Raw genomic sequence first — 12,914 nt, forward strand, 5'->3', positions numbered from 1 at the left:
ATGTTCAACCACAAGAAAGAAACCACGCAATCAGAGAGTATATCTGCTCCTCAAACATCCTTCCAGCTCTACAGTGGCCCAGGCTCCCTGCTCAACTTCCAATTTGCATCTGGTTAAAAAAAAAACATATTAGGGAAGACACCTCAGGTGAAGAGCAGTGACCCACGGAACTGCAGCATGACCACTTAGAAACCCCAATCCACAGGTGGAGGCAGACCTGGAGCATCCCTGGGGAGACACGAGGAAAAAGGCTCAATACCAGCTGGCCAAGCCCAGAGCAGTTGATAAAAACTCAGAGGCTGGAGTCGTCAATGCATTGAAGCAACAAATCTGGCTACTAACCACCATCCCAAGCAGCTATTAAATTATTTCAATTCTTGCGCAGCTGAACACAGAAAACAGCAGCAGCCACCACATTTCACAAAGCATCCTGTGACACACTGTGCCAACAGCACTGAGCCCTGAGAGCCTCAGCTCCCTGGGCACTCCTTTTGCTCCAGCCCACACAACAACTCCTCTGTGAACCAAGCAGAGAGAGCTCATTACGAGCTCGAGATCCACCTGCTGGGTGCTCCAGGGAAGGAGGTGGGAAGAGGAGGGATATGGACCCCTGATGGCACTTGCTGTAACTCTGGGAGCATTAGAGAAGCAGTGGTGCACCCCCAGCGTGCAAAGCTCCCCCAGCACAGGAGCCAGGCCTATGAGGGCTCCCGTGAGGAACACACATCACTACACACAGCAAAGGGACAGGCAGTGACATTAACTGTGTGTTTCCTTCTCACCCAGAATCACTCACTGCACACCTGAGGGATTCTCCATATGCTTGACTTCTAGTCCACTATTTGTAGGAGCAGCTTACTTGACAGAATACAGCCAGGTGGTTGGAAATCAGAAACTCAGTGTCTAGATTAAATACCCAGAAATCCCTGAATCAAACCCCCTGCCCTGCTTCTCGGCCAGGCACAGAACTCACTCAGCTCCTTCCACACTGGAGCTGCCTGTTGGACGTGGAACTGGCAGCAAGTGACTATTAACTTCTCCCACCTGTGGTGGCTGCTTTTCATCTTGAAGAGAACTGAGCAGGGTTTTTTCTTTGCTTTGTTTTTGACAAAGAACTGCTGAAAATAGCAGGATTCTTGACTTCCTCAAATACCATTACACCACGTGAAAGCCAGCTGTGGCACCCAGCTAAGCTGATATTTCCAGTTAGAAAAGGGGGACTCCACAGGGCTGCATTCTTTCCTCCTGCCTTCTAGAGAAAGGTGGAGAGAAAGGTGTGTGACATTTCCCCTGCCTGGGGCCCCTTTCACTTAGGGAGATATTGTAATTTATGCTTTACACACAGAATAACAACACAGTACCAAGCAGTAGGATATTTATTAGAGCTTTTTCACCTAAGAACTTAAGAAAAAATCTCTTGAAACTTGATATAAGGAAGGCTCAAGGCAGAATGGTGCCAGAATAAACCTTTACCATTTTTTAGAAGCAGACATCTGCTCAGACAGGGCTTAATCTTGCCCCTGAGAAACACCTCTGGAGCAAGTGAAGCAGCATGGAAGGTGCAGGTCACTGTGCTGAGGTGGAGCCTGGGCACTGCTCCTACACCTGGCAGAAGTACCTGGAGTCCTGGCAAAGATCAAAACCAAAGACAAGCAACACAAAACACCCGAACAACAACATTTATACATTCCTGACCACACAATAGGGAACAGTCTTTTTGGCTGAGGGGAAGAAGGAAACGGAACAGTGTCCAGCACTCTGCTCTTAGAGCTGTTTCTCTTCCTTTCTCTTCCACTTGTGTATCACAACAAGCTCCATGCCCAATATTTCCACACATCCATCTCGTAAGGTAATTTTCTCACCAAAGAATCACCAAGGAACTTTTATGCACAGCAATACACTAGCTCCCTGATATTTGCCAGCCTGTAGCAGGAGATAAGCATTCCTGAAGTAAACCCCCTCATTCCTCACCTTACTAGTCCACAGGAAGGCATAGGAAATAGTGTAGGAAATAGTTCAATTCTATAGTTCAATTCCAATTCAATAGTTCAATTCCTACATGCAGTGTAGGAAATAGTTCAATTCTCAAACACAATTTAAGAATAGGAAACACAGAATCCTGGAATGGTCTGAATTGGAAGGGACCTTAAAACATATCCTGTTTCCCCCCCTGCATTGGACAGGGACAGGTTCCACTATCCCAGGCTGCTCCAAGCCCCAGCCTACCTAACCTTGATTATTTCCAGGGATGGGGCAGCCACAGCTCCTCTGGGCAACCTGTGCAAGGGCCTCTTCACCCTCTATCCTTTGTCCCCAGTCCCTCTGCAGCTCTCCTGGAGCCCCTTTAGGCCCTGGAAGGGGCTCTGAGCTCTCCCTGGATCTTTCTCCTCTCCACATGAACAGCCCCAGCTCTCCCAGCCTGGCCCCAGAGCAGAGGGGCTCCAGCCCTTGAGGCATCTCCATGGGCTCCCCTGGACCCACTTCAACAAGTTCACATCCTTCTTCTGCCAAGGACACCATGCTTCAGTTTAACACATAAATCAAGAGTGGAGCCAGGCAGCAGCTCACTCAACAGTACAACAAAGCACCAGCAAACTGTTTCAGTGTGCCGTGAGTGAAATCTGCAGCTGTATTTTCCTTGAGCAGAGGCTGGCTGTCATCAACCCCACCAGACAAGTGGTGCCATCAACACAAGCACCTTCTCACCATCTACAGACCAGTTCTACTGTTTGGAGGAGTTTAGCCAAGTGACCCAGAGAATATACTTGGTTCACCTAGAAGCTGACTCGAAAACATGGATTTACAGAACGGTTTGGAAGGGACCTTAAAGCCCATCTTGTTCTAGCCCCTGCCAAGAGCTAGTTCTAGCCCCACCACCCCAGGCTGCTCCAAACTCCATCCAGCCTGGCCTTGGACACTTCCAGAGATGGGGCAGCAGCAGCTTCTCTGGGCAACCTGTTAAATCCATCAGTGGATTTAACAGCGTTGATCAGGGTCACCCTTAGAGTTTATAAATACTTCAGGGTGAGTTTCAGGCTGGATCTGTTGAACCCCGAGCCCCGGGGAGCTCGGCGTGCCCGGCTCTCCGGAGCCGCTCGGGCTGGTGCCGGGGTCCCACTCGCAGCCGCGTCCACGGCGGAGCCCACCTGGAGCGAGCCCCGCCCGCCCCTCAGCCGGCGTCCGCCGCACTCGCCCCCGGCACTACACAAACCCGACAACTTCAGAACCGCTGCATTTTGTCCTCAGAGCCGAAGGGCTCCCCCGCCACCCCGAGCCCACCGCGCGGGTCCGCGCCGGCTCCTTCCCTGATCCCACAGGATTATGACTAAAATTTCCCTCTCGGCTTCCCGTGTCTGAAGGATAGCGGCCCCCGGCGCCCCACACCCACACCCACCACCACCGCCCCCGCTCCGCCGCCTCACGACGCGCCCGGGCACACGAGGCAGGAAAAGCCTCACACCCACCCGCCCTCTCCTCACGCGGCGGCCCCGAGGGACCCCCGGAGAGCGCTGCCCACCGCGGCCGCCTCCCATACCCCCGCACCCCAGCCGCCGGCTCCCCCTCACCGCGGGCGCGGCGCAGCCCGGCCGGCCCCATCCCGCTCTCGGCGGCTCCCGCGGCCCCGCCCCTCTGCCGGCCCCGCCCCCCGCGCGGCCCGGCCCCGCCCCCGCAGGGCGCTGTCCATTGTGCTGCGGGGGCGCGGGCAGGCCCCGCCCCCCGCTCGTGCGGCCCCGCGCCCCCCGCCGCCATCTCGCTGAGGGGCGGCTGGGTCCCGGCCGTCGGGGGGAGATCGCTGCCCGATATCCCCTCCATCCCTGCCCTCTGGCGGTGGGCAGCCGTTCCCCCTTGGCCTGGCATTCCATCCCCTGTCCCAAGTCCCTCTCCAGCTCTCCCGGAGCCCCTTCAGGCACTGGAAGGGGCTTTAAAGTCTCCGCGGAGCCTTCTCCAGGTGAGCACCCCCAGCTCTCTGGGGCCGTCCCCACAGCAGAGCTGCTCCATCATCTTGCTGCCCCCTCTGGACTCGCCCCGGCAGCTCCGTGTCCTTCCAGTGCTGAAGACTCCAGACCCGGGCACGTCTCCAGGCGGGGTCTCATGTGGGCAGAAAAGGAGAATAACGAGGGGTGTGTGTGGAGATGGGCTCACCCCATCCCACAGAGGGGTCACAGCAACAACCCTGCCAGGGCTCAAGGAGTGCTTGGACAGTGCTCTGGGCACTGGGATTGTTGGAGTGTCCTGTGCAGGGCCAGGAGTTGGATCTGATGACCTTGATGGGACCCTTTCAGTTCAGGATGTTCTGTGTTTCTTTGATTCCTGCCCTTGAAGAAGAGGAACCTTCTTGGGTCAGGGCAGGAGGAGGCAGAGCCACAGCTCCCAAACACAATCCTGCTCATCCCAGGGTGGATCAGAGCAAAGGGACCTGCTCACCTCAGCCCTTTACTCTATCACTGCACTGTATTGTTTGATTTATTATGTGACTTACTACACACCTGTGAACCCGCTCCTTGAGCAAATATCCCCCAGGCTGTACTCTCTGATGAGGCACAAGGGGATCACTCAGATAAGTGACACTGAGGACACTGGGAGGCATCCTCACCTCTCAGCTTCCCCCTCTCCCACCAGCTCTGAAAACCTGTGCAGTGTTTGGTGAATCTTGGGGGACTGTGCAGCTCAGGCCATGTGCTGGGCAGTTGTCACCATTCAGTGACAGTCCTTGGGGCCGTGGCTCTGTGGAGGAAATGATGCCAACACTGCCCGGCTTTGGGGTGTCAAAGAGTGGCTGAGCAGCTGGTCCTGGGGCAGGAGAGGCGTGTGGCACCACGGGTGGTGGAGGAGAGGGATGTGAGAGACCAGCAGGGGAATGTTTTGCACCTTCAGAACCTCCTTTCAGGTTCTCCCTAAGGACCAGCTGCCCCTTTGCCTGCTGGTATTGAAGTAACATCACATTTACTGCTTTGTCTTTTCCTGCCTCCTTATCACTTCCAGCTGTGGGGTGTCCCCTTATCTGGGCAGACATTTCAGGAAGCTGCAGTACTATTTCTGATCAGCAATATTTCCTGAAATGTTCTGCTATCTCAGACTGAGGAGACCAGCCTGACACAGCTCAAAAACAACCATTTATCATCAAATGTCAGAGCTCCCAAGGCTGCAGCCTGTGGAGCCAGAGCACTTTTCCTGAAGACCTTTGCAGCACAACTTGGCATCAAAAGCCACAAAGTTACTCAAGGCCTGCAACATCTACTTCATAAATATATATTCAGAATAAAACCAAAATGTATTTATTTACAAATAAATATTCTGAATTTCCCATCACAATGCAACTTTCTTTTTTAAAGAAGTGTGTCTCTCCTGTTCCTCATTTACTGCTAAATTTCCTCAGAGAAAACAGAAGAAAAAATAAAGCACCATTTCCATCTTCCTGCTACAGAATTTGCACCAGCCTGTAACTACTTTGTGCCACAACTGGTTGTTTCCCTTTTGTTCAGGTTATAAAAGCTGGATGAGATTTTGGTGAGTCCCAATCCATCTTTTTCTCTGCTGTGCAGCCCTGAATATAATTCCTATTTTGCAACACTGGTTTTCTCCTGCTGCCAGAAGGTCACCTTGGCATTTTCCAGTGTCAGTGGGCTGCCTTTTCCCCTGACATAGGGCCAACTCTCCAGGGCACTCCCAAGGGCCCTGACTGTCCTTCCACCTAGCAGGACTGGGTGTTTGCCTCAAGGGCTGGCACTGACCCTCAGTTTTTTCTCATGGGAGCTCCTCACAAAGAAGTTCTGACCCCTCAGCAGCCCAGCCCAGGAACTCCTGCAGTTAGAAAGGAGAATGTCTTCCAGGAAGAACATCTGGTCTGGCGATATCGTTCAGCCTCCACTTCTCCCATTACAAGGGCATTTCACTTCAAATTCTGCTTTTGTCTCAACTTCTATGCCTCATCTGGTGGCATAAATTAAAAAAACTCAACAGCAATTCAAATGCATTGGCACATCACATGCAGGAAAAAGCCTGTAGGGATTGTTCATGGTATTGTTATTCCTATTTACCTCATTAGGAAAGCAGCTGAAAGAAGCTGCAAAGGAGGTTTGTGGCAAAGCTGCAGTCAGCGAGGCCAGAAGATGCAGTGGTTTGTCATGGGGGTGCTGGGGTAACTCGGCCCTGAGCAGGGGAAGGATCCCCCTGGATCCCTGTGGGAAAGGAAAAGGAGAAGGGCAAGGAAAAGGCAGTTTCACACCTCCAGCCCAGCCCTTTCTGCAGTGTCACTCTGAGGAGCTGCTGTCCAGCCCTCTGCCACACGTGTTCATCAACCCTTAGAAAATCAGCACTGGTTAAACGTTAAAGGCTTGCTTTAAAAATTCAGCGGTTAGGTTCACCTGCCTTTTAGAGCCCCATTTAAGCAGCGTGGAGGTGTATTCCACTCTCTAAACGTGGGCTTCAGTCCAGGTGTCACAGTGGAGCTGAGAGGAAGAAGAGGCTCCCCACACAGCCTCCAGCGCTGGCATAGACACACCAGCCTACTCCACTGCACCGTTCTGGGCTGGAGCTCACCTCTGCCACCTCCACTCCTCTGTAAAGACACCTTTTAAGCACTTAATCTCACTCTCTTTCACCTGAGCTGAGAAAAAAGCTGGATCTGCTGTTCTGAGAGCCAGGACAAGTTGAAATACTGAGGCTTTCTTTACTGAAACCAGACCAGCAGTACCCAGCTCCACAGCACTCACGGACCCCCTTGTTCCAAGAGGATGCCCCCACATCCCACGGATCCCTTTGGGCTTTGCCTTCCCCGTGCCACTCTCAGTCATTTTTTTGGTGCAAAACTGAGATGAAATGTGCTGCCCAAGGTCACCCAGCGAGATGGCAGAGATCACTGGAGGGATGAAACTGGAGACCAGCAGGCTGAGGTTGGGTTCCTTTCCCCGTGGGACTGCAGATGAACAGTGTGCTAATGGCTGTGCTACATTCACCTTCCGAGACAATGCCGAGGTGGCTCCCTGCCCCGCCTTCCCTGCCTCTGCAGCTTTTAAAATAGATGTACTAGTCTTGGTTTGGTTTGTTTTGTGAAGCAGAGGGGTCTCCCACCCTCTGGCCCACCAGCAGCTAAGAACTGAATTTCTGCTTTGCATAAGAGAAATACAAAATAAACCCATCACATCAGTAATATTTAACCCCCAAAGCTTCCAGCTCAACAGCTGATCCCACCGATGCTCTTTAAATGCATCTTTTTGAGTTTTTCACCTGCAGTGTGTTGACATGCTCTGTTTGTGGGGGTCTCTCTGCATTTTGGCTCATGAAATATTTGCCATATTCCAGCCTATCATAGAATCATGGAAACACAGAATGGTTTGGGGGTTTAAAGCTCATCCAGTTCCAGCCCCTGCCACAGGCAGGGACACCTTCCACTATCCCGGGTTGCTCCAAGCCCCAGTGTCCAACCTGGCCTTGGGCACTTCCAGGGATGGGGCAGCCACAGGTTCTCTGTGCCAGGGCCCCACCACCTTCACAGGGAAGTTTTTCCTGATATCTAATCTAAACCTACTCTCTGTCAGTGTGAAGAATTCTCCTTTGTCCTGTTACTAGATGCTCTTGGAGCACCCCCTCCATCTTTTGTATAGGATCCCTTCAGGATCTGGAAGGCCACTCAGGAAGATCTAATACAATTCAGGTTTCATTTTTATCACAAATATTTCTCCTCATTTCTGTGCAGTCATTCTGGGACCCTCCAAGGCACATTCTCTGAGACAAACACAGCACATTGTGACAGCAGCACATCTCCACAATCTCACAAGCAAACCAAAAGTATTGCAATTAACCCAGTGTTCAGCTCTCTGGTAGAGAGCTAGACAGGCCCTGTGTGAATGAAGAACATCCTATTTAAATGACTTCTCTTTCTGTGCTGTTTGTTCCTTTATGCATTTCCCCTTTCGCCTCTTGGTAGTTCTGTGAGGAGATGTCACCCTGTGCCTTGCTGAGTTCTGCCTGATTCTCCTTGCCTGGGAGTAAAGCCTGACACAGGTTTGTTATTCTGGGTCACCAAAATCAGTGCCATCTCCAGGAGCACAGCTCTTGTCAGAGCTTAGCTCTGAGCACTGCTCTGCAGAGGTGGTGTTGGAACAGCACGGTTAACAGAGAGGGAGGTCTGCTGAGCTCGGAGCAAAGGCAAAAGGAATATGGTAAATTCAAAGGAAATACTGGAAACCAGCTGAGAAACACGAAAGCTTTGGGAAGCATGCAGTGCTTGATCTTTGTTTGACGTGAGGCTCTCCAGTGGCTGATGGGAACATGGAGGATTTCCTTCCCAGAGCCAGTAAGCTGACAGCACAGAGCTGTTGGGGCTATTTAAAAGGTTGAGAACTTCAAAGCTCTTTTGGAAACAGACAGCTCAGGAGACCCCAAATACAGCGACCTTGCAGCAGCATCCCCTTGTTTCCACCCCTTTCCAGGTGCCAGCACCAACTGCACAATGCTTATTTCATCCAAACCCTCACCCACTGTGATGCTTTAATACAAAATCTTCTTTCTTGGGACCTTAAATACAGATCTCTAATAAAAGGAATAATACAGACTGTGGAAGCAGCATCAAGAATTTCTCTTCAGACCATGTAACTGGTCCCTGCTGGGACAGTCCTGGTCTCTGCCTTTCCAGCACTCTTGGAGGTGGAGTTCAGTACTCGTATTTTGAGAAAAGTATTCCATGACTGTCATAGAGGCTTTTGAAACTTCTGTTGATTTCCTCAACAGATTGTTGATTTTCTAGCTGATTAAGTGCAGCCTAAATGAGTGTGTTTTCCCCATAACTTTGCCCTTTTCTCCCAGGTGTCTCAAGTGACACTGGGTATATGAAATAACACAGCACAACCCAAGACCTGCTCCTTCCCAAAATCCTGTTTGAGCTGTTCCCTGACAAGTGTGACAAGCAGTGGCTGGAGATGTCTCCCTAGGATGCCACCTCCAGGCAAATGCTTTTGGAGAGACCCTGTCGGGGGCAGATTGGGATCTGCTGGTTAACCCCAGGGGAACTGGAGGTGTTTTTCCAGAGCCAGGGTACACCAGACCGGTGAGACTGGATTTTGCTCTGTGTGCCTCTTACCTGAGTAACACAGGAGATGAGAACAAAGCTCTAGGGCCAAACCCCCAGGTAACACCAGGATTTGCTATCGTTCCATCACAGCAGAGAGCACCGGGGAATGAGCTATTAAACACAGGATATTCCATGATGAATATTTTCTCCTTCCTGGGAATATTCCTTGTAAGCAGTCCAAAGGATTATGTCTCCTTTTAAAAGAAGTCCTTTAATTTATATTGAGGTATGCACTCCCAAGATTTAATTTACCCCAAGCTATGAAATTAAGCTTACCTAAAATTTCAGACTGCCTATTTATGTGATATATTCCACCACACAGTTTAGCAGTGCAGTGATACCTCAAGTGCAGGAGATACTGGTGAGGGTCATGATTTTGCCTAAGCCTTTAATTTAGACAATAGGATCCACATGCTTTGAACCCCCACAAAGAAGATTTGAAGTAATCTTAACAAATTATTTGTAAAAGCCAGATTGTACCCCATTTTCCTGCAACTTCTCAATGCATCTCCCCAGGAGCTGCCAAAATAAGAGGGAGGAAAAATGGTCTCAGGCTGTGTCTTTGTCTGTGAGACGCTGAACGCAGCAGCTGCAATCAGAACCCAGAGAGCAAACTCCTTGTGAGGGGTGTTTCCATTTTATTTTCCAGACCTCTGCCCATCTCAGATCTGATCCCCATCCACTGCTCTCTCAGTCTTGGATCTCATTTCCCAGTGACACCAGGGACCTTTACTGAGCTATGTTCACTATGCCCACTATGTCCCGCCCTGCGTTCCAGGGAGGGCTCGGTGTCCACGCTGTGACCGGAGCACCCCGCTGCCTGTCCTGCACTCTGGCCACCAACTGCCTGAGGTGCTGCTTCCCACTCCAAGCACTGCAGCTGGGATAAGCTATACAAAAAGAATAAAAAGAGAAGTACCTATCCCAAGACAACTAGGACACTAGAGATTAAGCTGCTTTGATTACAGTCACTAAATAGACTTTGGTTTTTTATCTGAAATACCAAAAGGGATCTTCTGGAGACCCCTGAGTCCCTCAGGTACATTCATGCTACCCAGAATACAAGCTCTAAAAGGCTGCCACAGAAATCCAGGCATCTGTAGCCTCATGAGAATATTTTTCCTATAAAGCTGCAAAACTGTGAGCAAAAAGCCTTGTATGATAACTCAGAGGTAGACACGCAGGGGAGGTTGCTGAAAAAGTCTTGGATAGTTAGGAAGAGTGATTCTTGTGTGAGAAAGCTTGTTCTCAGTCTGCTTGGCCTGGAAGTTGAGGTGCCTGGGGGGGTGTCTTTCCTGTCTCCCATGGGATGGATGGCCGTGGCTCGGAGCACCACCAAGCCATGGGATATTTATGTCGACTTCTTAGGCAGCTCCGTTGAGCTTGGTGGCTGTGGTTGGTCACTCTTGGTCTGGCCTGCAGGAGGGGGCCACGTGGTCTTCTGATGAAGGTGGCTGAAAAGGAGAAATATGCCTTAGGTAGTTTGGGAGAAGGACACAGAGGAGAATGTGAAGACAGCACTCATTATTTAGGAAAGAAGAGGAAGCCACAGATCTTGCCTGGTTAGACTGTGCAGGCCGCCTGTTTTGTCTGAAAATGCTTTTCATAACCTTGAAATCATCATTTGCAAATGCGTACTTTGTACCTAAACAAAAAACTGTGCTGGCAGATCTTCAGGTTGAGTTAAGCTAAGAAAGCAGTAGGAGATATTTAGGTCTCAAAGTACCCTTTCGGATAACTTTAGGAAATGGCTCTGTTAAATACAAGCAGTTTAAGAGGTTTCAGGGAAATTTAACAGTTTAAGGTCCAAACAAGGCCATGTCATCCTGCTTTCCTTGTCTGGAGCTTCACAGCATCTTGATATCACAGCATGAAAGATTAACATATTCAGTGATGCTTTTTCCCTTACACAGAGTGCACTATAAAAACGCTGGCTAGACAAGCCACAGAACCACAAATTCCCATTTGGCCTGAAGGAAAACCAGCATTTTATAAAGCAAGAGAGAAATCCAGGAATTCACACCATGCAGGGCAGGAAGTCTCTTTCTGTCTAGGAATTTCACAGTATTTCTCTGTCATGGCCATCTGGAGGCTTCTCCTAGACTGTCTGATCAAAAGTTGTCAAGCAACAGTTTTGGTTAAAAAACCCCAACAAAACAAACAGGAATTTTTAGTATCTATGTTGTCCAAATTACAGACCACAGCAGTTTTGACACCTACTCCTTGTAATTTGGGATTCCTTCAGCAGGCAGGCACTGGTCCCTGTCCCATGGCAGAGCTGCAGATGGAAGCACAGAGCCAAGTGTTAGTGCAGAGAACATGCCCAATGCTGCTGCATTATCATAATGCACATTTAAATGGGGCAGGAGCTCAGAAAATGCTGACAGCACTCATAAACCAGAGGTGCTCCTGAAAGGCTGCAATTATTTCCTTTGTGTCTTGTGCTTTGAGATGAAGGCAGTGCTGGGCCATGGCCACGCTGAGCTGGTGAATAGCATCAAAGAGCAAGGACTGGGCACCTGTCTGGGGCTGTGCATTCACCCAGATGTGACACTGGGGAGGTCAGACACTCATTTTGTGGGGGAAGAGACAAGCAGGGTCAAATAATTGCTGCCAAGAAATGTTTATGGCTTATGGACCAGCTCAGAGTCCCACACTGGGAAAGCTAATCCAGACTCCCATGGAGCTGGATTCCTGTTCCCTGATTTTCTCACAGATGTGAGGAAAAGGGAGCATGGCTGGTTTTTACTCCAAGGAAACGGGGAGGTGACTGTTCCATTCCCTTCAACATTGCTATAATTGTACCTGGATGATATAAGGAAAGTTTGGATCCTGGGTTTAAAGCTGTTGGGAAACTGATAGGATCCAGCAAGGGAAGCCCCAGGCCTTCAGGGAGAGGCTGGGGAGGGCTTAGGGAGCTGGGCTTGTTTAGCCTGGCAAAGAGGAGGCCAAGAGGCAACTTCACAGCCCCCACTGCTACGTCAGGGGCAATTAAAGGATGCTGCAGCCGAGCTGTTTTTGGCAGTGCAGCCAGCGTAAGTGGGGGCAGTGGCCACAGGCTGCCCCTGGGGGAGCACAGCCTGCATGCTGGGAAGATCTTTGTCACAGAGCAGTGAGGGAACACCATCCAGGAAGGCTGTGGATCTCCATCCTGGCTGGATCCCTCTACTGGGATGGCCCTGCCTGGAGCAGAAGATGTGATCTCCAGCAGTCCCTTTCAACCAGCATTTCAGTGATTCTGTGAAACCCTCCTCCTGCCTGTTAGGGTTTTCCCCCTGGATAAATGCCTTTCCTCTGGCCCTGGGAACAAGTCTTCGACTCCATACCCTGTGAGTCTGCATTGCAGATTCACAGATGAGTCACATGGATATAGGGCAATTACATCTCAGTGAGCATGAGAGAATCAGGGAGGCTCAGCTGGGATGGAAAAATATGGAAGGTGCTGGAAACTGTCAATAACACTGACAGAGATCCCTGAGACTTGCTGGGATTCAGCATTCTCCAGTTAATTTAGTACTTACCGTCCTTGTTGGAGAGGATTGGTGCTAACAGTTCTTTAGCTTCTGATAGCAAAAGGTCAACAAGATCTGAAGGTGGAAGAGATGTGTCTGAGACTGCATCTGTTTTATCCTCTTCTGTTTCATGGTTGACGCTTATAAATACGGAAAGTGCCATCAATACTTCTATCAGAGAATGGTCATTGACAATCCTGGCCAGCCTCTCAGGATCTGCTACATAAATTCTGTGTGTTTGGGGGGTTGCATCTCCATCTCTCCACATTCAAGTGTCTCTTAGACACACTTGCATTGCTTTGTTACAGAAAAATAGCAAAGTATTCTTTAGA

At 50.2% G+C, this 12,914-nt stretch overlaps 2 protein-coding genes across 3 annotated transcripts in view; both read right to left on the reverse strand.

The window, feature by feature from the left end:
• SEC14L5 (SEC14 like lipid binding 5) overlaps positions 1-3,621 on the reverse strand; it is a 39,556-nt gene extending 35,935 nt beyond the window's left edge. Inside the window, exon 1 of one of the 2 annotated variants that reach the window (XM_068206461.1) lies at positions 3,567-3,621. The gene's annotated coding sequence lies outside the window, so the exon portion shown is untranslated. Of the gene's footprint in view, positions 1-1,473; positions 3,151-3,566 lie in introns of those variants that run through there. The other variant, XM_068206462.1, reaches the window with a different exon arrangement.
• A 5,820-nt stretch (positions 3,622-9,441) lies between these two features.
• The window catches only part of LOC137483433 (syntaxin-binding protein 4-like), a 38,697-nt gene continuing 35,224 nt past the window's right edge, over positions 9,442-12,914 (reverse strand). Inside the window, exons 20-22 of the mRNA XM_068206472.1 lie at positions 12,592-12,722; positions 11,291-11,348; positions 9,442-10,524 (exon numbers count right to left, since the gene is read on the reverse strand). Of these exons, the coding sequence (XP_068062573.1) occupies positions 10,422-10,524; positions 11,291-11,348; positions 12,592-12,722 (292 nt within the window). The 3' untranslated portion in view covers positions 9,442-10,421. The remainder of the gene's footprint in view (positions 10,525-11,290; positions 11,349-12,591; positions 12,723-12,914) is intronic.

The sequence above is a fragment of the Anomalospiza imberbis genome, chromosome 16 (assembly GCF_031753505.1).
Source record: "Anomalospiza imberbis isolate Cuckoo-Finch-1a 21T00152 chromosome 16, ASM3175350v1, whole genome shotgun sequence".
Taxonomy (NCBI): Eukaryota; Metazoa; Chordata; class Aves; order Passeriformes; family Viduidae; genus Anomalospiza; species Anomalospiza imberbis.